The sequence below is a fragment of the Dreissena polymorpha genome, chromosome 1 (assembly GCF_020536995.1).
Source record: "Dreissena polymorpha isolate Duluth1 chromosome 1, UMN_Dpol_1.0, whole genome shotgun sequence".
Taxonomy (NCBI): Eukaryota; Metazoa; Mollusca; class Bivalvia; order Myida; family Dreissenidae; genus Dreissena; species Dreissena polymorpha.
In genome coordinates this window covers 83,803,386-83,831,277 of record NC_068355.1, presented here as the reverse complement: position 1 = coordinate 83,831,277, position 27,892 = coordinate 83,803,386, and the positions used below count along the sequence as shown (strand labels likewise).

At 35.5% G+C, this 27,892-nt stretch overlaps 2 protein-coding genes across 5 annotated transcripts in view; one reads left to right on the top strand and one right to left on the bottom strand.

Moving 5' to 3' along the window:
* Positions 1-2,571: 2,571 nt before the first annotated feature.
* Positions 2,572-26,855, bottom strand: LOC127838436 (peptide chain release factor 1-like). Of its 4 annotated transcripts, none has more exons than XM_052366229.1 (8): positions 26,656-26,855; positions 21,897-22,460; positions 21,413-21,486; positions 20,034-20,217; positions 19,009-19,181; positions 18,028-18,145; positions 4,214-4,289; positions 2,572-3,168 (listed from the first exon to the last, which is right to left on the bottom strand). In XM_052366229.1, exons 2-8 carry the CDS (start codon positions 22,447-22,449, stop codon positions 2,865-2,867), a joined length of 1,482 nt encoding a protein of 493 aa, XP_052222189.1. In that variant the 5' UTR covers positions 22,450-22,460; positions 26,656-26,855; the 3' UTR covers positions 2,572-2,864. The 4 variants fall into 4 exon arrangements, with proteins under 4 accessions (XP_052222189.1, XP_052222197.1, XP_052222179.1 ...); XM_052366237.1 differs by lacking the exon at positions 26,656-26,855 and adding an exon at positions 26,347-26,406; XM_052366219.1 differs by lacking the exon at positions 26,656-26,855 and adding an exon at positions 26,274-26,399.
* LOC127838430 (cleavage and polyadenylation specificity factor subunit 3-like) overlaps positions 26,401-27,892 on the top strand; it is a 38,890-nt gene continuing 37,398 nt past the window's right edge. Inside the window, exon 1 of the mRNA XM_052366209.1 lies at positions 26,401-26,518. Within this exon, the coding sequence (XP_052222169.1) occupies positions 26,448-26,518 (71 nt within the window). The 5' untranslated portion in view covers positions 26,401-26,447. The remainder of the gene's footprint in view (positions 26,519-27,892) is intronic.

Below are 27,892 nucleotides of genomic sequence, written 5' to 3'. Positions count from 1 at the left end.
GGGGGTTATAATGTGGGGTGTGGTCATTTATAAGATGATCTTTCAAAAATAAAAAAAGGAAACACAATTTTTTTTAGGGGGGGGGGGGTGGGGGGGGGGTGGGGGGGGGGCAGGTATTCTGGGTTTGGGCGTGGAGTTTTCTTTGGGTGGAATCCGTTGTGGTATTCAGGTAAGTGTTGTTTTGTCAAAGTATTAATAAAATAAAGAAGTTATAGCAATTTAAGCTATATCTTCAATTATCTAAGTATATAAGGGGCCATATTTCGGTCAAAATGCTTGATACAGTTGTCTGCTCTTGTTTAAAGGTTGGGGTCATGTTGGTAAACAAGCATGCAAAGTATGAAACAATATGTCCAGGGACACAGGAAATATTTGGGGTAGTACGCAAACTTTAACATAGATATATCAATAATATGCATATTCTAAGTATAAAAGGGGCAATAATTCTGTCAAAATGCTTGATAGAGTTGTCTGCTCTTGTTTGAAGGTTGGGGTCATGATGGTAAACAAGTATGCAAAATATGAAAGCAACATGTCAAGGGACACAGGAAATAATTGGGGTAGTATGCAAACTTTAACATTTGCTGCATATTCTAAGTGGAAAAGGGGCCATAATTATGACAAAATGCTTGATACAGTTGTCTGCTCTTGTTTATAGGTTGGGGTCATTTTGGTAAACAAGTATGCAAAATATGAAAGCAATATGTCAAGGGACAATGAAAATAATTGGGGTAGTACGAAAACTTTAACATTTGCACACTAACGCTAACGGAAACGCCGACGCTGTGGTGAGTAGGATAGCTCCACTATATATATTTCATATATAATAGTCGAGCTAAAAACTAATTGAATATTAGTGTTTCATTATTCGAATATATTCAAATATTAAGCTTAATGTAGAGATCCTGATTGCCACAAAAAAACTACAAATAGTATGTTATATACACCTTTGAAAAAAGGAATACAGTAATTTTTTGTAATTTGTCAAATAATACATTTCATTTTTTTTTAATATGCAATATTTCCAGTTAACATATAAGGTTATCGTCATTTATGTCAACATTGTAGTTAATTTTAGTTTGCCCGTGTCTTATTACTTGAGCTGTTGAAATATTTTGTCCAAACCTGAGAGGGTGGCATTGTGTTTTGCTTCAATTTAATAGCAGTTAAAATGTCAATTTTAGAATGTTCCTAGAACATATGGCTAGTTTTGAATGAATGCTCTCTCGAATAATCAAAATTGATACTGATTTCAAACAAATTGAACTATTTGGAAGAGATTTGTATATTTGTTTCTATTAACACACATATAATAATATAATAATCCACAATAAATTATGTGCAAAACAAATTTCTTTCAATGTTCCAGGAAAACGATGACATACATACAAAATTACAATTTCTATAACACAAAATGTATTTAACTAAAAACAAACATGCAATCCGTACATAACTATGCAATCCGTACCTAACTATTTAGTAAGGTAATATGTTCTGTTTCATCAATTCAACACAAACCAAGACATCTTTCATGCTTTGTGGGCGAGATAAATAATTAAATGATGATGCAATTAGCATATTCATGCATCTTGCAAGACGGTCTAGTTTATACAGAAATTGTTCAATAAACAATTGATGTTCCCACTTAAGCACTGAATTAAATTTTTGGTAATTTAAAAACCATTGAGGGAAAGATTTTTGATTATTTATAACTATTTATAACCATCCCATTATGATATTTGACTGAAAGCCATAGCTTGATAATTAATCCCTTGGGCGATGTGCGCAGCCCAATAGTAAGAGTCGTGCCAGCCATGGCAAGGGTGGAGTCCGGACAAGCATGTTGCAAGATTGACTTTAATATTATAAGTGACCTTGAGAAAGACTATAAAGTATATTATGTGCTGAACATGGCCTTTAAAAAATAAGAAATAGAATGGAAGTTTAATAATTAACAAGGGACAAAATTGTCACAAAACCAGGTTTTCATTGTGAAAAAAAAATCTGATAAAGGGAGAAAACTCAAACTGAACTTTTGAAATGAACAAACAAAATTAACCCCCTTTGTAAGTTTGTTTTTAAAAAAATCTATTTTTAGTCGTGGCGACCTTGACATTGGAGATATTGACGTGATTCTTTCGTGCAAAATACCGTCCCATGATGGTGAACAAATGTGCCAAATGATTTTAAAATCTAACAATGAATGACATAGTTATGGCCAGGACAAGCTCATTTATGGCCATTTTTGACCTTTGAACTCAAAGTGTGACCTTGACCTTGGAGATATCGACGTAATTATTTCGCGCGACACACCGTCCAATGATGGTGAGCAAATGTGCCAAATGATTTTAAAATCTGACAATGAACGACATAGTTATGGCCCGGACAAGCTTGTTCCGCCCGCCCGCCAGCCAGCCAGCCCGCCCGCATTCGCCAATCTAATAACCAGTTTTTTCCTTCGGAAAACCTGGTTAAAAAAGAGATATTCCAAGACAGCTTACTCTTAAGTACTATTCCACATTGAACGTATAATGTATGAATGTCAATCACATAAAACAGAAAGACCACACAAAAATGTTAGAAGTTTAATATCTGTAGTACTTACATGCTAAACATACACTACAGGATAAACATTTACTAATTAAAACAAGAAATGTGACCATGAATACTGACAATAGGATTGTTAGACCCTGTTTTTGCTCTAGTGTACTGGTAGTACACTGTGTTACTAAATAACAAATCCAGAGGGTCTCCTTTGTTAAACCAATTTGTGTTACATATTTCATGAAAAGTGGAGTTGCATCTTAGCATTGTTATAAGAAATATTTGTGTAAATTATAACTTGTAAATCAACATGATATAAATCAACTTTTCTTTAATTTCTTTGATGTTTCAGAAGATTTCATAGCTTGAAATTCCTGCAGTTTAATTTGTAGGCTTTCAAGCTGGGCCTCAGTCTGCAAATCTTGAATCATTTCATCAAGGGCCTGGCCTCCGGACAAGAAGTCTGCGACACCCTTCACTTGCTTGCCCAGCCTGTGGTCAGTCACTGTGTCATGATTGAATGTGTATGTTCGTATCCTTCCTGACCGCTCTTTATCCCCCACTTGTATTTTCCGTTGACTTGTAGTAATAGATGTCTGTGCAGCAAGCTCCCTTTGCAGAATTCTGGACAAAAGATATGCTAAGCTATAAAAAAACAGCATCAAATAACCATGCAGACCTTAAGCACTTTGAATTAATCACTTAATATAAGGAAGAAAAACCCATGAATTTTCTTGACTAAAACGTATGGCTCATCAATAAGTAAAATACACAGCCCTAGAAGCCCCCCCCCCATTACTCACAAGTTGCATGTAACTTCTACTTAAAAAAACTTCTATTGCAATACAGTACCTACTGTTGATTGAAGACTTTTAAAGTATTAAAATGAAGATAACACACACTCTTGAAAAATGACTTGTATATTGTCCAAACAAAATCCTTGATTTGTGAGAAAGAAAATCACTAGCAAACAGATGCATGATCATGTAAAGTATAAATGTAATCTTGGTAAAATTGTTTCTTTTAATGGGGAAGCAATTTCCGAATTATTGGAAAATGATCACTGAGTATGCATTGAACCATTGTGATTCTGCATATTCATAGTAATGGCATAAAGCAACACATTTATGTGTGCTTTGTACTTTTTAATTCAACAACACTATTGCTGGGTAGATCCTTACTCATTCTGATAATACCTGATTGATTACCTAGACCGGAGCATAGCAAGAGCCAGCTTCATGTATACTTGATTGATAACCTGGACCGCAACATAGCAAGAGCCAGCTTCTTGTATACTTGATTGATTACCTAGACCGCAGCATAGCAAGAACCAGATTCATGTTTGATTACCTAGACCGCAGCATAGCAAGAGCCAGCTTCTTGTATACTTGATTGATTACCTAGACCACAGCATAGCAAGAGCCAGATTCATGTTTGATTACCTAGACCGCAGCATAGCAAGAGCCAGCTTCATGTATACGTGATTGATTACCTATACTGCGGCATAGCAAGAGCCGAGATTCATGTTTGATTACCTAGACCGCAGCATAGCAAGAGCCAGCTTCTTGTATACTTAATTGATTACCTATACTGCGGCATAGCAAGAGCCAGATTCATGTTTGATTACCTAGACCGCAGCATGGCAAGAGCCAGATTCATGTTTGATTACCTTGACCGCAGCATAGCAAGAGCCAGCTTCTTGTTTCTGATCTGAGAACGGTCCGCCTGACACTCAACAACAAGTCCTGAAATAACAAGATTCAAGAAACCGTGAGCAACAATTCAATCAATATAATGCTCCTATTTGACACCTGGCAACAATTCATGCAATAACAAGGTAATGTCTTACAATATCGGAAAAAACAAGCGCATATTTGAAACTTGGCAACAATAACCTGCACAAACAAGCTCTTGTCTTACACTTCACAGTAATACCTGCACTAACAAGCTCCTGTCTAACACTTCACAGCAATACCTGCACTAACAAGCTCCTGTCTGACACTTCACAGCAATACCTGCACTAACAAGCTCCTGTCTAACACTTCAAAGCAATATCTGCACTAACAAGCTCCTGTCTAACACTTCACAGCAATACATGCACTAACAAGCTCCTGTCTTACACTTGACAGCAATATCTGCAATAACAACCTCCTGTATTACACTTGAGAACAAAACTTGCAATAACAAACTCCTGTCTGATACTTGGAAGTAATACCTGCAATAACAAGCTCCTGTCTTACACTTGACAACAATACCTGCAATTACAAGCTTCTGTCAAACACTTGACAACAATACCTGCAATAACAAGCTCCTGTCTGACACTTGGAATTAATACCTGAAATAACAAGCTCCTGTGTTACACATGACAAAAATATCTACAATAACAAGGTTCTGTCTTCACTTGACAACAATATCTGCAATAACAAGCTCCATTACACTTGACACCAATACCTGCAAAAACAAGAGCTTGTCATAGTAGTGCCAAATCTTCCGCCGAAATGTGTTTGCCTGTATGACAACTTTTGTTTTAGAGAGTAGAATAATATTTGTAAGACATGGCACCTGTGTCATCTTTTTATATTTCAAGGATCAATTAGTTATAGAGTGTTGAAGTTATGCTGTAGAGAAAAAATATATGGAAATGAAAGAAAGGGAGTAAATTAAAAAAGAAGACTATAAACAGTTACTGTTCTTAATCACTGTATTTTTCCTTAAACTCATCTATTCATTTTACAGTGAATACTTCAGTGTTCAAATTAAAATATTATTGCAAAATCAGATACAGGGAGATATAAACAAGAGCTGTCAGAGGACAGCGCGCTCGACTATTCGAGTGCTTGACAGTATAACGTAAGCCATCATGGGGTAATTGTTCAAATTATAATATAATATTATTTAATTATTCAAAAAGGTCAAGGTTATAGTTCAGGTTTATTTTCCCAAATCTATTGAACATTTGTAAAGACATAAAACAAACTAAATAGATTTTATTTCAAGTTTGATAGCAATAGCTTGGGTGGGAAGTTTGGATGGTCTTTCAAAAATAAAGTAAATAAATAAAAAAGGAAAAAAATATTTATTTTTTTATATTTTTTTTTTTTGGGGGGGGGGGGGGTTGAGAGGGGGGTATAATGTGGGGTGTGGTCATTTATTAGATGATCTTTCAAAAATATAAAAAGGAAAAAAAATTGGGGGGGAGGGGGGGGGCAGGGATTCTGGGTTGGGGCGTGGGGTATTGTTTGGGTGGAATCCATTGTGGTATTCAGGTAAGTGTTGTTTTGTCAAAGTATTGATAAAATCTGATCATAAATAAAGAAGTAATGGCAATGTAACTAAAGTAATATGCATATTGTAAATGGAAAAGGGCCATAATTCTTACAAAATGCTTGATACAGTTGTCTGCTCTTGTTTATAGATTGGGGTCATGTTGGTAAAGAAGTTTGCAAAATATGAAAGCAATATGTCAAGGGACATTGAAAATATTTGAACAGGTACGCAAACTTTAACATAGATTCATCAATAATATGCATATTCTAAGTGAAAAAGGGCCATAATTCTTACAAAATGCTTGAAACAGTTGTATGCTCTTGTTTATAGGCTGGGGTCATGTTGGTAAAGAAGTTTGCAAAATATGAAAGCAATATGTCAAGGGACATTAAAAATATTTGAGGTGGTACGCAAACTTTAACATAGATTTATCAATAATATGCATATTCTAAGTAAAAAAAGGGCCATAATTCTTACAAAATGCTTGATACAGTTGTCTGCTCTTGTTTATAGATTGGGGTCATGTTGGTTAAGAAGTTTGCAAAATATGAAAGCAATATGTCAAGGGACAATGAAAATATTAGAGGTGGTATGCAAACTTTAACATAGATTAATCAATAATATGCATATTGTTAGTGAAAAAAGGGCCATAATTTTTACAAAATGCTTGATACAGTTGTCTGCTCTTGTTTATAGGTTGGGGTCATGTTGGTAAAGAAGTATGCAAAATATTAAAGCAATATGTCAAGGGACAATGAAAATATTTGGGGTGGTAGGCAAACTTTAACATTTGCACGCTAACACTAACGGGAACGCTAACGCCGACGCTGGGGCGAGTAGGATAGCTCCACTATATATATTTCATATATAATAGTTGTGTTAAAAAAAATGAAAATCTAAATTATTTACTATAAAATTAGGTTAAATATACTTTAAAATTATAAATAAATAAAATATAAATAAATAATATTTTAAAAAAATAAAGGGAGATAATTCAAAAACTATGGTGGAAAGAGTCATGGTTCATGTTCACTGCACTTCTCCTAGTTGCCATCTGTTTATATTTCTAGTTTCAAGTAAATCCCTTCAATAGATTTTGAGTTATACTCGGGACAAAAATTTACTTTAAAATTAAATAAAGGGAGATAATTCAAAAACTAAGGTAGATAGAGTTATGGTTCTTAGTCACTGCACTTCTCCGACTTTACATCTGTTTATATTTAAAGTTTCAAGTAAATCCCTTCAGTAGATTTAGAATTATGCTCCGGGAAAAAATAACTTATTAAATAAAGTGATATAATTCAAAAACTAAGGTAGATAGAGTTATGGTTATTAGTCACTGCACTTCTCATACTTGCCATCTGTTTATAATTCAAGTTTCAAGTAAATCCCTTAAGTAGATTTAGAGTTATGCTTCGGACAAAAATTAACTTTAAAATTATATAAAAGGGGAGATAATTCAAAAACTAAGGTATATAGAGTTGTGATTCTTGGTCACTGCACTTCACCTAGTTGCCATCTGTATATATTTGAAGTTTCAAGTAAATCCCTTTAGTTTATTTAGAGTTATGCTCCGGACAAAAATTTACTTTAAAGTTATATAAAAGGGGAGATAATTCAAAAACTAAGGTAGATAGAGTTATGGTTCTTGGCCACTGCACTTCCCCTACTTGCCATCTGTTTATATTTCAAGTTTCAAGTAGATTTAGAGTAATGCTCCGGACAAAAATTTACTTTGAAATTAAATAAAGTGAGATAATTCAAAAACTAAGGTAGGTAGAGTTATGGTTCTTAGTCACTGCACTTCGCCTACTTGCCATCTGTTTATATTTCAAGTTTCAAGTAAATCCCTTCAGTAGATGTAGAGTTATGCTCTGGACAAAGTTTCGGACAGAAAGACGAAAAAGATGCAAAGATGGACAGACAGGACCAATTTCTATATCCCATCAAAAAAAATTGGCGGTGATAACAAGCTCCTGTCTGACACTTGAGAGTAATACCTGCAATAACAAGCTCATGTCTTACACTTGGCAACAATATCTGCAATAACAAGCTACTGTCTTATATCTGCAATAACAAGCTCCTGTCTTACACTTGACAACAATACCTGCAATAACATGCTCCTGTATTACACTTGAAAACAACAGCGGCAATAACAAGCTCCTGTCAAACACTTGACAGAAATATCTGCAATAACAAGCTCCTGTCTTACACTTGACAACAACACTTGGAATTACAAGCTCCTGTCAAACACTTGGCAACAATATCTGCAATAACAAGCTGCTGTCAAACACTTGACAACAATAACTGCAATAACAAGCTCCTATCTGACACTTTGCAACAATATTTGCAATAACTAGCTCCTATATGAAACTTTGCAACCATATATGCAATAACAAGCTCCTATCTGACACTTTGCAATATCTGCAACCAGAACAGTCAAGAAAAGAGGTTAGTTAAGAGTACACTCTCAGATTTAAAAGCGCATGTGGTTACAGCTTATGAGACATTTGGTCCAAAACACCGTGGTAATTCTGTGTCTGAAAAACAAATAACATCATATAACAAGAGATGTGTTTGTCAGAAACACAATGCCCCCTATTGCTCCGCTTTGAAATAAAATGTCAATATATCATTTGGCAGGTTTAGAAACTATCTCCCTTTTAAAGCTTATTACTTCCCTTGGATTGTATTTTTTTGACTTTTGACCTTAAATGATGACCTTGACCTTTCACCACTAAAAATGTGCAGCTTCATGAGATACACATGTATGCCAAATATCAAGTTGCTATCTTCAATATTCAAAAAGTTATGACCAAACTTTAAGAAAGATTAAAGTTTTAGGAAAGAACAAGAGCTGTGTTCGTGAAACACAATGCGCCCTACTGTGCCGCTTTGAAGCCATATATTTTACCTTTGACCTTGAAGGATGACCTTGACCTTTCACCACTCAAAATGTGCAGCTCCATGAGATACGCATGCATGCCAAATATGGAGTTGTTATCTTTAATATTGCAAAATCTGACCTTTGTCCTTGACCTTAAAGGATGACCTTGACCTTTCACCACTCAAAATGTGCAGCTCCATGAGATACACATGCATGCCAAATATCAAGTTGCTATCTTCAATATTGCAAACTTTTGACCTTTGACCATGACCTTGAAGGATGATGACCTTGACTTTGACCTTTCACCACTCAAAATGTGCAGCTCTATGTGATACACATGCATGCCAAATATCGAGTTGATATCTTCAATATTGCAAAATTTGACCTTTGAATTTGACCTTGAAGGATGACCTTGACCTTTCACCATTCAAAATGTGCAGCTCTATGAGATACGCATGAATGCCAAATATCAAGTTGCTATCTTCAATATTGCAAAATTTGACCTTTGACCTTGCTGGATGACCTTGACCTTTCACAACTCAAAATGTGCAGCTCCATGAGATACACATGCATGCCAAATATCAAGTAACTATCTTCAATATTGCAAAATTTGACCTTTGACCTTGACCTTTCACCTTGAAGGATGACCTTCACCTTAACCTTTCACCACTCAAAATATGCAGCTCTATGAGATACACATGCATGCCAAATATCAAGTTGCTATCTTCAATATTGCAAAAGTTATGGGCAATGTTAAAGTTTTAGGACGGACGGATGGACGGACGGACTTACGGACGAACAGACAGACTGACAAACGGACAGTTCAAAAACTATATGCCACCCTTCAGGTAAAAAAGTTATGGCGAAAGTTAAAGTTTTTGGATGGACGGAAAGATGCCATATATTTGACCTTTGACCTTAAAGGATGACCTTCACATTTCACCACTCAAAATGTTCAGCTCCATGAGATACACATGCATGCCAAATATCAAGTTGCTATCTTGAATATTGAAAAAGTTATGGCAAATGTTAAAGTTTTCGGACAGACGTCATATATTTATATTTGACATTTGACCTTGAAGGATGACCTTCACCTTCACCTTTCACCACTTAAAATGTGCAGCTCCATGAGATGCACATGTATGCAAAATATCAAGTTGATATGATCAATTATGAAAAAGTTATGGCCATTAAAGTTTTTGGACGGACGGACAGACTGACATACTGACGGAAGTACAACTGCTATATGCAATCCTACTGGGGGAATAAAAATACAAAGATCTTTTATCATAAAGGATGATCTTGACCTTGACTTTTCACCACTCAAAATGTGCAGCTCCATGAGATACACATGCATTCCAAATATTAAGTTGCTATCTTCAATATTGCAAAAGTTATCAAACTTTAACCAAGGTTAAAGTTTTGGGACAGAATGACAGAGTTGCCAAAACCAATATGCCCCCAATCATTCGATCCGGGGGCATACAAAATATTTCTATCGGGTTGATTGAGAGGGTTTGAAAATAGACCTTTGAAACAAAATAACTTATTATCCACGATCTGTCAATAAACATGTATAAATAGTTACAAACAATAATTTACAATGTGAATTGATAACCACTTAATTGGTTGGAAAAATAATTTCTGAGAATAATTAATGTCCTCCCCAAAAAGAGCTCATCTCATTAAGAAATATAAGGTGTATTTTTTATCAAAATTGTCAGCAACTTAATGACAAATAATTTTGAGTAAAAACTATTTGTTACAAAAAGCTTGTAGTGAGAACTAATCAATCTGAAATCTTATCTGTTGCCATGAGCTCAGCAATAACAAGGTAATATCTGACACTTGACAACAATATCTGCAATAATGAAGTTATTTCTGAAACTGGCTACAATATCTGCAATATCAAGCTTCTGTCTGACACTTGGCAACAAAATCTGCAATAACAAGCTCCTATCTGACACTTGGCATCAATATTTTAAATAACTAGTTCCTTTCTAACACTGCAATAGTATCTGCAATAAGAAGGTTATTTCTGACACTGCCACAATATCTGCAATAACAAGGTACTTTCTGACACTTGGTAACAATTTCTGTAATAACAAGGAATTTTCTGACACTTGGCAACAATATCTGCAAAAACAAGCTTCTCTCTGACACATAGCAACAATACCTGCAATAACAAGCTCTTATTCGACCTACACATTTATATCTGCAAAAATAAGGTTATTTCTGACACTTTGCAACAATATCTGCAATAACAAAGTAATTTCTGACACTTGACAACAGCATCTGCAATAACAAGGTAATTCTAACACTCAGCAATAACAAGCTCTTATCTACCACTTGGTAGCAATAATGGTAATAACATGCTTTTATCTGACACTTGGCAATTATATCTTCAATAACAAGCTCCAATTTGACACTTGGCAACAGTATTTGTGATAACAATGTAATGTGTGACACATTGAAACAATACCTGCAATAACAATTTCATAATGTCTGACACTTTGCAACAATATCTGCAATACAAAGATAATTTCTGACACTTGGCAATAATATCAGAAATAACAACTCCTATCTGACACTTCGCAACAATTATCTGCAATAACAAGGTAATATCTGACTTTGCAACAATATCAGTGATAACAAGTGTATAATGCCAGACACTTTGCAACGCTAACTGCAATAACAATCTAATCTCTTACACTTGAAAACAATAACTACAATAACAAGGTTATGTCTGACACTTGGCAACAATAAATGGAAAAAACAAGCTTATATCTTATACCTGGCAACAATACCTGCAATAACAAGCTCTGGTCTGACAAAAACTTACAACTTTCTACTAAGCTGAGCTTATAATAATCTATTTATGACTGACTTGCCCCTTAGCTTTGTCAGCCAATTCATCAAGGTAGATAAAAACGGTATCCGGAGAAGCGCCCCCCCGGAGAACTGCCCCCCGGAGAACTGCCCCCTTATTTTAAAGGTGGCGGAGAGGTGCCCCCCCATCAAATCGGTAGGGGCGGAGAACTGCCCCCCTGTCAGAATTTAGTAGGCGGATATCTGCCCCCCCATCAAATCTGTAGGGGCGGAGAACTGCCCCCCCGGTGTCATATTAGTTATTAGTTACGTAGTGAAAACAATACTTACGGGTAATTTTACGTTATCGCCGTACACATTTTATCCGGTAACAATTTAATTTCATTGCAAGTATATTACCATTTATCGAACTGAATAACACAAATTGTCTAGAGGCATATGATAATACTGTTTAATGCCCTTGGTACGCATCTGCACCACTCACTATACATGAATGCCTTGTAAAAGTCGTGTTTTAATAAGAGCGCGAAACATAGTCGAGATCCACACAGGAAACGCGTGCGTGTTAATACTGGCAATGTGTTGCAACTAAATATAGACGTGCAACTCGGTACTTATGGAGGAAAAGTTACATCGGAATTAATTCACAGTATAAAGATAGTACTGACCCATGGAAAAAAACGTAAATTGACATATAAAAAAGTAAATTAATAGGCAAGGCAAAGGCAATAATTTAGCCGACTTGAAGAAAAAAGTGAAGTGAAGTTGAATTTATAAGCAATTTATTTATGTTGTTTAGTTAATTCATGTTCATGTGACATACAAAATAACATACATAAATACACACATTACATGCAGACATACATTCACAGTTACAATCATACATACATACATTCAGACATACATTTAAAAAATAAATACATGCTTACATAAACGTTCAAAACATACATTCATACATACATACATAAATACACACATTACATGCATACATACATTCACAGTTACAATCATGCATACATACATAATTGATGCAATGGTTATAGTGATAATCGTGTGATTTCAGTGGGAACATGATAGAAAACATAACAAAAAAACAGAGTGAATTCGACTCAACTCTAAAATCCACGAGTAACTTGCAAAGTCGCGAGAATTCAGTGATCCAGCACGAACATAAATTACAGGCTGAAATAACGGACCTCAAGTGCAGGAGTATGCGGGACAATTTGTTGTTTTTCAAGATACCTGAGGAGCAAGAAGAACAGTGCGACAAAAAAATCTTGGAATTCATCGAAACAAAGCTTCACGTGCAAAACGCCCAAACCGAAATCAAGTTGCACAGGGCACATCGGATAGGCCGATACCAGCCAAATAAAGTGCGGCCAATTGTTGCGAAATTCGCATACTACCCGGACAAGGAGAGGGTTCGCAGGGAGTCAAGGGAACTAAAAGGTACCCCTTTCGGAATATCCGAGCAATATCCACAGGAAGTTATGGAGGCCCGACGAAGGCTAGTACCCATCATGAAAAAGGCAAGATCCGAGGGTAAGGAGGCGTATCTCAGGATTGACAAACTGTATATAAACAAGCAAGTGTATAAAGAATAGGACGTTAGTGAGGGTGTCATTAAAATTGTCACATGGAATGTGGAAGGACTAACAGCGTTTAAATGCTCTGATAGTAAGTTTTCATCTTTTCTTAACTGTCACGATATTATATGTCTTACTGAAACTTGGACAAATAAAGACTCTACCTTAGACCTAAAAGGCTATAGTAAGCCTATTCACTCATACAGACGATTACAACACCGTAGAGCGAAGCGCTCGAGTGGTGGTATTGTGATTTACATTAAAGACTATATTCGTAAAGGTGTTACATTAGTAAAAAATGACATTGATTGCATTGTTTGGCTTAAATTAGATAAAATGTTTTTTAATATTGAATCAGATGTATATTTATGTGTTATATATATTGCACCTGAAAATTCCCCTGTCCACTCTTTGTATACTTATGATATTTTTGAAACTATTGAATTAGATATTAATTTTTATCAAACCAAAGGAAAGGTATTTTTAACTGGAGACACAAACTCGCGAACGGGAAATAAAGCCGATTACATCGAAAATGATAGGTATATAAGCGATACCGATTTTGATACTGTCCCAGATATTGAAACCTTAATCCCACGCTCAACTTGTGACCTTACTACGAATCGATTTGGAGACAACCTGTTAGATATTTGTAAAGCGACTAATATTCGTATCGTGAACGGACGTTTACATAACGATCAAAATATAGGTAAAATAACGTGCTATACACATAATGGTGAAAGCTTAGTTGATTATTTATTAACTGCGCACACCAATTTTACGGACATTTTAGATTTTACCGTTAACGATTTCACGGAATTCTCGAACCATGCGCCGCTGACATTTGCTCTCCGCACGAATAACGCTGTTTCAACTAGTAATATTAATCCGATTGTTTATTTTAAATGGAAACCCGAGAACAAATGCGACTTTCTTCGTGATGTTTCGTGCGATGTACATAATCTGGAACACATGTTATTATCACAAATTGATTCAAACTCTGATCCGGATATCCTAGTGGGAGAATTTTCGAACTACTTAAATTCTAAAGGAGAAAAGTATTTTAAGCGCAATATAAATCTTGAAAGTAAAGGGTTTATAGATAATGATAAAAATAAACAAAAGTGGTTTAACGAAGAATGTAAAACCAAACAATCTCAATGTACCAGAGCTATATACGAGTTTAATCTTAACAAAAACGAGCGTACACGAGAACAAATGATTGCATCGAAAAAGGATTATAAGTATACTTGTAGAAAAACTAAATTAAAGTACAACACTGATCTAAGCAAGCATATGAACACTATGAGAAGGAAATCACCCCGTGAGTTTTGGAAATTATTTAAACGTAAAACTACATCACAAAACGCAAATACGATACCGTTAATCGAATTCCACGATTATTTCAGTAAATTAGCGGACGAAGGTGACCTAAATATAAACTCGTTTGATTCCGATACTTTTTTACATGAATTTGACAATAGGTTAAACACAGAACCCTCCTACCCCGAACTCGATAATCCTATATCGACAGAAGAAATTATAAGGGCAACCAAACGGTTGAAAAACAATAAAGCTCATGCGCATGACAATATTATATATGAATATTTTACTGAAACAATCGATGTAATCGTCAGGCCGTTAGAAATATTGTTTAACTACATACTTGATAAAAAGCGTTTTCCGCGCAGCTGGTCATCTGGTATTATAATACCAATTCATAAACGTGGGGACATATCAGATCCAAATAACTATCGGGGAATTACTTTAATAAGTTGTTTTGCGAAATTGTTTACAAGCATATTAAATGAACGGCTTAAACAATGGGCAGAAACGAATGACATTCTAACGGATGCACAATTCGGCTTTAAACCAAACTGTAGCACGGTCGATGCAATATTTATTCTTAATGCACTTATAGAAAAACAGTTTCAGAATAAAGGTAAGCTATACTGTTGTTATATTGACTACCGGAAAGCATATGACGTCATCAATCGCGGCCAATTATGGAGTAAGATGATTAATGTGGGCATCGACGGTAAACTATTAACACTTATTCGATCCATGTACGATGAAGTGAAATTACAGGTTAAACACATGGGTAAATTATCAGACGTATTTAATAGTAACGTCGGCTTATTTCAGGGGGAGATAACCTCGCCCATATTGTTTTCCCTCTTTATTAACGACATCGAATTCGGTTTGCAAAATGGATTAAACGCCGGAATTACCCTAGATCAAATATCGATATATCTATTATTATTCGCTGACGACGCGGCTTTATTTTCTGAAACACCGGAGGGTCTTCAAGAATCATTAAACAATTTAGAAACCTACTGCGATAAGTGGAATTTAACGGTAAACATTGAAAAAACAAAGGTCATGGTATTCCGAAAAGGTGGCACAATTAGTAAAACATTAATATGGACATATAAAGGTCAAGAAATAGAAATTGTTAACAATTTTAATTACCTTGGAATTGTCATGTCAAGCGGTGGATCTTTTGCGTCCGCAACAAATACATTGTATGGCAAAGCTTTAAAAGCGATGCATTCTTTGTTCACTCTCACAAAAGACATGAACGTACCTATACATATCATGTTAAATTTATTTAACGCATATGTATCATCAATTTTAAACTATAACTGTGAGGTATGGGGATTTATGAAAGCGGAAAACATAGAGCGCGTCCATCGTAAATTTTGTAAAAGAATATTGAATGTTAAGATGTCAACAAACTCATTATCGCTATATGCCGAAGTTGGTCGATTCCCCTTGTATTTAGACAGATATGTCAGGATCGTGAAATACTTTTTGAAATTATATACTGTTAAAGAGGGTAATTGTATTCTTAAACACATTTTATTATCACAGAGATTAGAAATTGAACGCAAAAATAACACAAACAATTGGTCATCGAAAGTAAGGAATATTCTAAACCAAACCGGTTTTAACGATGTATGGCTATTCCCCGAATCTGTGAACTCTAATCAATTAATACCGCTACTTAAAACCAGATTACGAGACCAGTATATCACTAACTGGAATACAAGTGTCACATCATCTAGTTCAATGATTTTATATAAAGAATTGAAACCAATATTCGAAAGATCTGCGTATCTTGATATTGTTGAAAATAAAAAACATAGGAATATTATTGCTAAATTACGTTTGTCGTCTCACAAATTATTAATTGAAACGGGTAGACACCAGAACATTGTCAGAGATCAACGCAAATGTGTTTTATGCAACCTCAATGATATCGAGGATGAATATCACTTTGTTATTAAATGTCCTTATTATGCCGATATTAGGAATACATTAATTCCAAAGTATTACAGATCACGACCTAGTATGTTCAAGTTTATCGAACTACTTAATTGTTCAAACAAAATAGTGTTAAGAAAACTTGCCATTTTTTGTTTAAAATGCTTTAAGCTACGAGAAGATGTGCTATATGTGTAGTATAAATGATATATCTTCCACAAAGACATTAAGCTTAGAATAATGTTGTATTTGTAACAATTATTAAATTTCGTGTTAACATTACATGATCACTTTGTATTAACCCCATCCATGTGACATTCTCACTAAAACATGTTGTATGTCATTACTTTTTAAATTGATCTTTCCTCAAAAGGATGTATGTTTTGTATATAATTGTCACGCATGCTGTTATTGCATATGTATGTTTATGGCGATGAGCTGTATGCTTAAGCTAAAATAAAATATTCTGTTCTGTTCTGTTCTGATAATCGAAAGTCTACGTTGCATTTTATACATATTACGGCAACAGTTTGCATTTTGAGCAGATCATGTCGACATGCCAATCAAACAAAATCGGTAACAGTTGCTTTAATTAGCAGCTAATTAGGCAGACAGAGAACTTGTTACCGTTAGCGATCTTTTAATCTTTTAATTGGTAGACCGGACCGACCTTAATTGTTAAGAACTTGTTAGCTTTGAATAAAGCCGCATACGGGTTTATTATATTGAACCGTCCAAATCCGTAATTGGCGAAAACAAACAAATAAATTATTGTTTTCAGCTTGCATAAGGATGGATTAAATTGCATGCTAATTTTTTGTTTTTATTACGGGGAAAATATCAAATAATTCTGCCGCGAAAACTTTTTATTAGCAAAATGTTATTTGTTTTTCTTTGTTCACATTGACGAAAATCACGTGATTATCAAGATGGCGACGTCCAGGCCGAGGCAGGTATTTTTGCCGTTTTATAACTTTTATTACTTGTACAACTTTATATTACTTTTGAAATTTCACTCAATTTCCATACATAATAGCAAGAAAGTTACTGGCGTTATTGTCATTATAATACTCGCTTTATATATCGCTGCGAAATTTCTTTAATTAGGGGGCACTTCTCCGGGTCATCAATTCTGACAGGGGGGCAGTTCTCCGCCCCTTATTAATCAGCAGGGGGGCAGTTCTCCGCCCTATAAAAAAAAGTGAGGGGGCAGTTCTCCGCCCAGTGAAAAATCTTTGGGGGGGGCAGTTCTCCGGGGGGGCACTTATCCTAGAACCGATAAAAACATTTCTGAGTATGGCAGTTTAAGTTTCAATATCTTACCTCCTACAAAAATTACCTAATCAGATTGGCTTAGAGCGGTCACGTGCCCATGGAGTATTTTCCCTTGACCCCGAGTTATTTCCCTACAGACAGAGTAATCAAGTAGTCGGTTGAGATAAAATTGTTACACTGTTAGTAACTGATGGTGTAGGGGATATGCATGCACCCTCAGTAATTGAATACCATACTCAAGCTTAGCTCTTTTATGGTATGAAATTACTGAGGGTGTATATCCCATACACCCTCAGTTAGTAATTGTGTAACTAATAAAACACTGCTAGAATAGAGAATGATGTATGTGCGGGGTGTATATGAGATGCCCACCTGTAGGGATGTGCTTGATCCTAACAGCGCTATCTGTTGTGTTCACATGCTGGCCACCCGGACCACTGGACTTGCATGCTGTGATCTCCAGGTCACTTGGCTTCAGCTCCAAATCTATCTGCAAATATAGTCAAAGCTTTATTGGGACCTTTTTACTAGGGATGCAAGAGGTTACAAAAAAAATAAACAGTGAACCTTTTGCCGTAACCGGTTTACCAAAAACCTTAAGTAGTAAACATGTATGTGTTTAACAAGTCATACCGCTCGTACTCTATAGAAATGAAAGTAATTTGAGATTGCTTGCCTTGATAACTTATCAATTTCTTAATTAAAATGTTTTATAATATTTATTTAAATAAGTTTATAAATATATGCTTAATATTGTTTTGTTTATTCCTGCGTTACAGGAAACAAATCTAAGTTATAAGAACTGCAAAATGTTCAATTTTTTTGTCTAAACTAAAATTAACTTAATATAAAAATGTTTTTAAATAATTGCTAAACTACTACAACACTATCTCACAGTTCAAACAAATCAGCCAACATACATTTATATGCAGAACATGCACAAAACAACAGTGTTCATTTGATAAAGAAAATTAATTTGTCCACTAGCTTGTGGCTAATGGGGTTGGCAGTCTTGGTAACAAGATGACCTGTTTTCGAGAATACTCCCTTCAATGCCATATATGTCGATGGCAGGGACAAAAGCTTGCAAGCCACATGCCCACTTTTTGGGAAAGATTGTTTATTTTCATACCACTATGTCAAACCGGTCGCCATCGCTTTGAAAATTCACACGCATGCATGTTAACGCACTGTACTGCACAACTTTAAAGCAATTGCACAAAATTGAATTTAATCTGAACTATCAGAATAGCAAACAGTTTGGATCCTGATGAGACGCCATGTTCTGTGGCTTCTCATCTGGATCCAAACTGTTTGCAAAGGCCTACAAAATTCGGTTCCAGCACAGCGTACCTCTGAAGGTTGCTGCAGGATGGCCACTGTGATAGTGCTGGTGTGGATGCGACCAGCAGTCTCTGTGGCTGGCACACGCTTCACCCTGTGGACGCCCCCCTCATACTTCAGCAGTCTGTACACGCCCTGCCCACTCACACCTACACACGCCTTCCGGATGCCACGTATTCCCTCTGTAATTCCAACATGACCGGTATAGTTGTGATCGTTAATAACTTTTATTTTATCGCACACTACACCTAGTTTTCTTTACAATATATACATCAACATATTTTTACCTGAAATGTATGTAATTACCGGTAAGCTCTTGAGTATTTTCATTGGTTCTTTTTTTCATTTACAGACCAATTGTGTTATGTTATTTTCTGAAATGACATTGAAATGTCAAGTGGCATCAAGCACTATGAATACATTTACTGTTTTATCAAGTTGTTTAGGTAAATATGAATTTTCTTTGATCTTTTTTAAAGCATGTGATAAAAAAGTTTTCACACTCATTGCCATTGTATAGCATGACTTATTTAACTCATCCATGAAATTTGTTATTTAGGCCCCAAAACAGGGCCTTGACACCCATAACTCAATCCTTTGATAACATACTAAAGAAATCATTTAAAAACTTAATGTCACAGTGACCTTGACTGTTGAACTACTGATTCAAATTTCAATAGGGGTTCAAGGCCAATGCACGTGTAAAGTGTCAAGCCAATCAGTCAATTTGTTGACAAGTTATTTTATCAGAAACAAACTGGTCTACCGACAGACAGAACGACAGACAGACCGACAGACAGACTGAAATCCAGCAAAACAATATACCCCCTCTTTTTCAAAGGGGGGGGGGGGATAAATATTGAATGAAACAACATCTGGTATCAAATCATGTATATTTGCCATGATACTAACAATACTACATCAAAGCTCAATGCATCTGCAAACACCACCATTAAACCTTCAAAATTAAAGTCAAAGAACATGGCCTTGGAACAAACACTACATAGAGTTAGTATTGTATTCATTTTGCAAACCTGTTTTTTCTATGTTTTGCGCTGTGAATTCCCAGCCCCGAAGTTGTGCGTATCGCTCGTACATATCAAGGATCTCTTGTGCAAACAGCATGGACTCCTTTCCGCCGGCCCCACACTCCACCTCCAGGAACACATCATAGTCATCGTACGGACCTCGGGTATCTGGACTAACCAACCCTACCAGCTGAACAAACACATAGAACAGTTAACTATGGACTCACCAACCTTACCTGCTGAACTGCAAACATAGAACAGTTAACTATGGACTCACCAACCCTACCAGCTGAACTGCAAACATAGAACAGTTAACTATGCACTCACCCCCAATCAGCTGAATAGCAAAGATAGAACAGTTAACTATAGACTCATCAACCCTACCAGCTGAACTGCAAACATAGAACAGTTAACTATGGACTCACCAACTCTACCAGCTGAACTGCAAACATAGAACAGTTAACTATGGACTCACCCCCAATCAGCTGAATAGCAAAGATAGAACAGTTAACTATGGACTAAACAACCCTACCAGCTGAACAGCAAACATAAAAACGGTTAACTACGTAAATTTCCCAAAGTCTGTTTATCTGGCAAGCCTACAATCTCATAATCAAAAATATGTATCGAGCAGGCTTGCTGATAAGTCAAATGAAATCTACTTTACCTGTAACTCAAATGTGAAAATTTGGTCAAGGTATAATGAAGGTTAGATTATAGGGTTTCATAGAAAATGAATGGTGAATGGTGAAACAGTAAAATCTGCCTCAAACAGGAAAAGATGAAAGGACACACCAACCATATTATAATCACTGTATGTGAAACAAATTCCAAAGCTTCAAGTCTGTTTTAACTGTCACAGACTATTCATCCTCAAGTAAAACTGTTCATATTTATCGTTAAGAAAGCTCTTGACTTTTTGGTGTGATTTGGAGAAAAAACATTTTTTTTAAAGTTGTGTAGTAGATAAATAAAATACTGTGTTGATGTCATCGGTTGACCTATCCTTGAATTTAAGATCCCAACAAATTATTATGCCCAACATATCATTTTTATGACCAAATTTCTAGTGGCATGAAATACAAAAATATCAATCATAATCCACACACACTTCCAGCATTAGTTGAAAAATTCAAAACTTTTTCCATACAACCATTGAACAATTGTGTTTCATCAAGATTTCATAAGAACTTTGAAACCATGACAGAAAATCAAAAACTTGAATACAACTCAAATTGTGAATTGCATTAAGATGCCTTATTTAACATTTGATGCTAATCTAATAAGTAAATAATTTTGTTTATTTGAAAATTCAAGCCAATAATACTGGTATATTTTGGTGGTCATTTTCATAAACAGAGCATATAAGATCCAGTGTATCTTACATCATTTTCATATTGCTGGATGAGTTGCTTGCAGGTGTCAACTTCTTCAGTGGCCATGTCTTTTAAGCCTTCATCTGCAATCATGCACTATTCTATAGAAGGGTGAGCTGATGACAACAGTCATACAGAAATACATATTGTTGCAATAAAACATCATGAGTACAAGGAACTAGTCAAATTACTTGTATATTTCAATCATAACATAAGTTTTAATTTTATTATACAAACACATTTTTTCATTACATATAAACCCCTATGTACAGTGTATTTTATAAATCTAGGCTTTTTTTCCTTCTTAAATAATTGCCGTTTTGTCTCAAATTTTAATAAGTCTTTGACTAATTTTTTCAAAATTTCGAAAACTTTTTGACTTTTTTTTCACAATTTTGAAAAATGTGCGATTCATTTTTTCACAAAATGAGGGGGCCAAGGCCGCTTCGCATAGTTGGGGAACAAAACTGCAAACAAAACCATTTGGATGTACCTTTCACCATTTCCAATAGCCCCTCCAGCTCCCCATACTTGGCCAGGATCAGTTCATAACAGTCCACGAGCTTTTCAAGCTGGTATAACCGGTTTGCCTCTGATTTGAACAACTGACGTTCAGATTTCTGTTTACAGAGTTCTTCATATTCCTGGACTAAATGCTGTACATAATCACTAAACAGCTTATTCTTCAGAGTCATTTCTGCAAAGGAAGAAGGTAGTGTACTGTATCGTGATCTATTGCCTCCGTAAAGCACAATAAAGGAGGTAAGTAGGGTACTGGCCTTTGCAGAATTGTCTCCATGTAGCACACTGGCGGATGTAGGTAGTGTATTGTACCATGCAGTATTGGCTCTATTTAACACACTTAAGGAGCTTGTTAGTGTACTGCACGGTGTAGTATTTCCTCTATGTAGCACACTGGCATGTTTCCACTGCTGAAAGCAGTAAACTGGTCTAGGTCTTACAAGCTGTCTGCACCAATGAGAGCTCTCCTGCATCTTCTTGCAACATGACCAGCATGGTCTGCACTGTCGTATGAAGGTGGCCATCAGTCAGCAATCTGTTATATTATAAATACAAAACAGACAACAATTTACCATTTGATTTAATGACGACTACTTTGTTTGTAAAGGCAGACAGGTTCATAATTCATTCTTTTTTTGGGGAGATATATGTCTCCAAGGTCTTAAGGCATTGTACCAACAATTTCTCTAGCAGTTGTATTATCACTTTTTGTTGTCTTCTGCTTTTGCTTTAAATTAAAAGCAAAATGATCTAAAAAAACAATTTGTCACGAGCGCCAGATATTTATCAATTATTTATGATACAGCACTGATTCAATGTCTATTTTTGGCCAATTAAACTGCCTTTTCCATGCAGGGGGGTGGGGGCATGCCTACACTGGAGCTAACTGGGTTTAAGTGAGGTAAGTTGGAACATACTTCCAAGATAGTATCATTTTAATGATTTTTTCTTGAAGGAGTAGCAGATATTTTCACCAGGTAAGCCACTTTATATTTATATTTCTTTTAAATGCATATGCCCTTTTGGCTCTTTGGTGTATGTGCTATCCTCGTTTTTTTGTTTAAAGATTGTAGACGTCCAGAAAAAGTTATGGAAGAAAACCATCCACAAATCTGTTGTCTTTTTATGTGACATTCGAGACATAGGATGTACAAATATCATTTTCTCTTATAATTCACAGTATTGACCCATGCGTAGAGTAAAATATGAAATAAATCACAACCAATTAATTCTCCCGACGCTATTTCATCTCTCATAACTAATTAATTGCCAAAAAGATTGGTTTAAACCCCCTGTTTTGAACCGCCAGTGTCTCAGATATTTTCTTTGATTGCCACTTTGAAGGTAAATGGGCAAAGGCCTGATTTGTTCGATGCAAACAGGCTTCATTGGGGGAGGGAGCTTACTAGCTGAGGTCATCTAGAAACAAGAGGGCCTGAAAGGCCCAAAGTTGCTCACTCGAGATAACAAGATATTTTTGGGACAAATCTTCTGACCGAGTTTCATCAAGATCGAAAAATAAATGTGGCCTCTAGAGTGTTAACAAGGTTTTACTATAGCCATATAAGGAAAAATGCCCCACCCCCTGGCAGCCATGTTTTTCAACCAACCGGCATCATTTTTGAACTGTTCCAAGATATTATTGGGATGAATCTTCTGACCAAGCTTCATGAAGATCGGACAGTAAATGTGGCCACTAGAGTGTTAACAAGATTTTACTATAGCCATATCAGGAAAAATGCCATGCCCCTTGGAAGCCATGTTTTAAAGCAAACATAATTATTTTGGAACTCATCCAAGATATCATTGAGAACAATCTTCTGACCAAATTTCATGAAGATTGGACAATGAATGTGGCCTCGAGAGTGTTAACAAGGTTTTACTATAGCCATATAAGGAAAAATGCCCCGCCCCTGGTGGCCATGTTTTTAAAGCAACCAAAACCATTTTCGAACTCATCCAAGATATCATTGGGACAAATCTTCTGACCAAGTTTCATAATGATCGGCAAATAAATGTGAACTCTATAGTGTTAACAAGGTTTTACAACAGCATATAAGGAAAAATACCCCGCCCCCGTGGTGGCCATGTTTTTCAACCAACCGGCATCATTTTTTACCTCTTCCAATATATTATTGGGATGAATCTTCTGACTGAGTTTCATGAAGATCAGACAGTAAATGTGGCCTCTAGAGTGTTAACAAGATTATACTATAGCCATATAAGGAAAAATGCCCCGCCCCTTAGCAGCCATGTTTTTCAAGCAAACGTAATCATTTTCGAACTCATCCAAGATACCAATAAGACAAATCTTCTGACCATATTTCATGAAGATTGGAAATAAATGTGGCCTCTAGAGTGTTAACAAGGTTTTACAAAAGCCATATATAGCCTTATAAGGAAAAATGCCCCGCCCCCTGGTGGCCATGTTTTTAAAGAAACCAAAACAATTTTCGAACTCATCCAAGATATCATTGGGACAAATCTTCTGACCAAGTTTCATGAAGATCGGAAAATAAATGTGGCCTCTAGCGTGTTAACAAGGTTTTACTTTAGCCATATAAGGAAAAATGCCCAGCCCCCTGGCGGCCATGTTTTTCAACCAACCAGCATCATTTTCGAACTCGTCCAAGATATTATTGGGATGAATCTTCTGACCATGTTTCATGAAGATTGGACAATAAATGTTGCCTCTAGAGTGTTAACAAGATTTTACTATAGCCATATAAGGAAAAATGCCCTTCCCTTTGGCAGCCATGTTTTTCAAGCAAAGGTTACCATTTTTGAACTCATCTAAGATATTATTGGGACAAATCTTCTGAGCAAGTTTCATGAAGATCGGAAAATAAATGTGGCCTCTAGTGTTAACAAGGTTTTACTGAAGCCATATAAGGAAAAATACCCCGCCCCCTGGCGGCCATGTTTTTCAACCAACTGGCATCATTTTCGCACTCTTCCAAGATATTATTGGGATAAATCTTCTGACCAAGTTTCATGAAGATCAGACAATAAATGTGGCCTCTACAGTGTTAACAAGATTTTACTATAGCCATATATAGCCATATAAGGAAAAATGCCCCGCCCCTTGGCAGCCATGTTTTTCAAGCAAACGTAATCATTTTCGAACTCATCCAAGATATCATTGAGACCAATCTTCTGACCAAACTTCATGAAGATTGGACAATAAATGTGGCCTCTAGAGAGTTAACAAGGCAAATGTTGACGCCGCACAACGTACAATGTACAAAAGGCGATCACAAAAGCTCACCATGAGCACGAAGATGCTCAGGTGAGCTAAAAATGATTGAGAACAGGGACCAAAGAAGCCAAGAAAACATAAAGTGCCTTGGTATCTGAAAGCATTGGACCTTATTGAGACGAGTGTAGGACATTAGCCCTCTCGGACATAAGCGCCTAGGACAATAGCCCCTAGGACAAAAGCCCCCTAGGACATAAGCCCCCTAGGACATTTGCCCCTAAGGACAAAAGCACCTGAGGACGTAAGCTCTTACCTATTTTTAAATTCATTTTTTAGGCATTTAATATTATCTTTTTTTAAATGAAATGCAATTAAAAGGTAGAAAATGATATAAATATCAAGATGACATTATAAGATGTTTAGTAACAAACAGAGCACTTAGTGTATGTATATAAAACCATGTTTTACTTTCAATATGCAATTTTCATTGTATCTTGTAGTTAAAGAAGAAACAAAAATATGAACATCTTTCAAAGTGAAAAAATACTTCATAGTTAATTAATAAACCAACAATAGTAATAGTAAAATAGTAAAGAAATTGTTAAAAAAACACTAAAATTTAAGTGTGTGGTACAAGCTATATATTGAAAAATATATGTATGAGACTTCAACATATAAATTGTATGTATTTACATAAGAAATTAAACAAATGGAATAAAAGTACTTACTTTAAAAAAAGTTATGAACGTTTTAAAACACTTGAGGGCTAATGTCCGAGCGTTCACTTTTTTGAAGGGGATAATGTCCTAGGGGCTTATGTCCTAGGGACTACTGTCCTAGGGGCTAATGTCCGAGAGGGCTAATGTCCGTACCCCTATTGAGACATACATGCATGTACCAAACTGTATGGGCAAGTTTGATGGAGACATCTGTTTGACCGATTGAAATCAAGGCCATTTTAAGTTGAATTTTGAGGCGACTTGACTAGTTTTAATTTAATAATTTTAAAATATGCAACCCAAGAAAAATAAATAATTTATTGTTATGTTATTCTATGATAATATCTTGGCAAGTGGATGTCAAATTTTTAACTTATAATTAACTCTTTTTTTAAGTAACATGTGAATCTATCTATCTATACTGTCTTACTCCCCTTGCGGGTATTATTGACAGGAATCTTGTGGTAAACAATTTAATGAAAGAGACATCCGAAACAATTTACCCGAATAATGATTTGTTCAATTACCGATTTTCATGACCTTTTTTTGTTGTGAGACCGGAAAACAATAACAACTATTAGTGTTTCTTAACCTTATACATAAAATGACATCGAAACGTAAACCAGAAAACCAAATTCCATCTGAAGAAAGTGACCAATTGCTCATCAGACCACTGTTAGCATAATACAATTTTCCTTTAATTGTAGTTTTATAGATATCAAGTGCTTATTGTAATTTATTCATTTTGAATCAATTATTTTCTACAATGCAACATTTTTTCGTGGTTTAGACAATATGCGGTCGTTTCGTACTGAAGCGCTTCCTTCCTCTTGTCTTTTTCGCTCCCAAGTCGCTTCCACCCTCATCGATTCGACTTCCTAAATTTAAACTGATTTTCCTAATAGACTAAATACATATATCATAATAGGTGCTACCTAAAGCTTATTTGATAACTATGTTAAGTTAAAGTAATAAATTTTGACATTGTGTACAAAACATGGAAGGGAGAAAATTCACCCCCAGGAGACAATTCACCCCCTAGATAATTCACCCCTGCTCCCTGGACAATTCACCCCCCAGATATTTTTTGTTTTGTTTTGCTGTTTGTTTAGAATTTAATAATTACGAATATCTGTTTTCTAAGGATAGTTATTTGTATTCTATTTAATTTGTATAAAGTTCTAATAAAAGCAGGGCCCATAAAAGCATATTATTATTAAGATGTTCTCAGAATTCCTTTCTTTTTTTCCATAAAATTACTTGCAATTGAAACATAACTGTGCTTTTTATCTATTGATGTTTGTTTTTATTATTAACAATATCTTATTATTGTTTTTATGTCTTTAAATAATTAATTGTGTGTTTTTGTTTTATTTTATATTTGTAAAATGTGTATACATCAATAATAATGGTATTGGATACATTATTTGGAAATAATCCAATGTTTTTTATTTGATTAGATATGAGAGATTTCGAAATTTTCATAATATAACTATATTTATTTTTTAATGGGAAATATAATAATACAATATTTGTCACATATAAATCAGTCAACAAAGTAACAACACCTAAAAACAACCTTTTCACACCACTTAAGGTAACAATAAACAGATAATCTGTCAGGCATTCAGAACTGATGTGGTTACTGATTATCTAGTGGTAGATAAGGCTATTACTGATAGGGTTTGCTAAGAGATAAGGCTGTAGTATGGAATGAGTTAAGTGTCACAGAGTGTCTTACTAACACTGGAGACCTGGATTCAATCCCCAATTAGAGCTCAGGATTTGTATGCCCCCGGATTGAAAGAACGGGGGTATATTGTTCTTGGCCTGTCTGTCTGTCTGTCATTGTTTCAGTCAGTCAGTCATTGTATGTGTGTGTCACAAAACTTTAACCTTGGTTAAACTTTTCTAACGTTTGCAATATTGAAGATAGCAACTTCATATTTGGCATGCATGTGTATCTCATGGAGCTGCACATTTTGATTGGTGAAAAGTCAAGGTCATCCTTCAAGGTCAAAGGTCAAATATCATAGTATTTTTCTTTCC

Bases quoted from the DNA above. Each gene is read 5' to 3' on its own strand.
- LOC127838436 (XM_052366229.1), bottom strand. From the start codon at position 22,449: ATGGCCACCTTCATACGACAGTGCAGACCATGCTGGTCATGTTGCAAG. The intron at 21,487-21,896 runs GTACATCCAAAT...GCATGATTGCAG, and splicing joins GCTATTGGAAATGGTGAAAG to ATGAAGGCTTAAAAGACATG. The intron at 4,290-18,027 runs GTGGGCATCTCA...TTGTTATTTCAG, and splicing joins GATCAAGCACATCCCTACAG to GACTTGTTGTTGAGTGTCAG.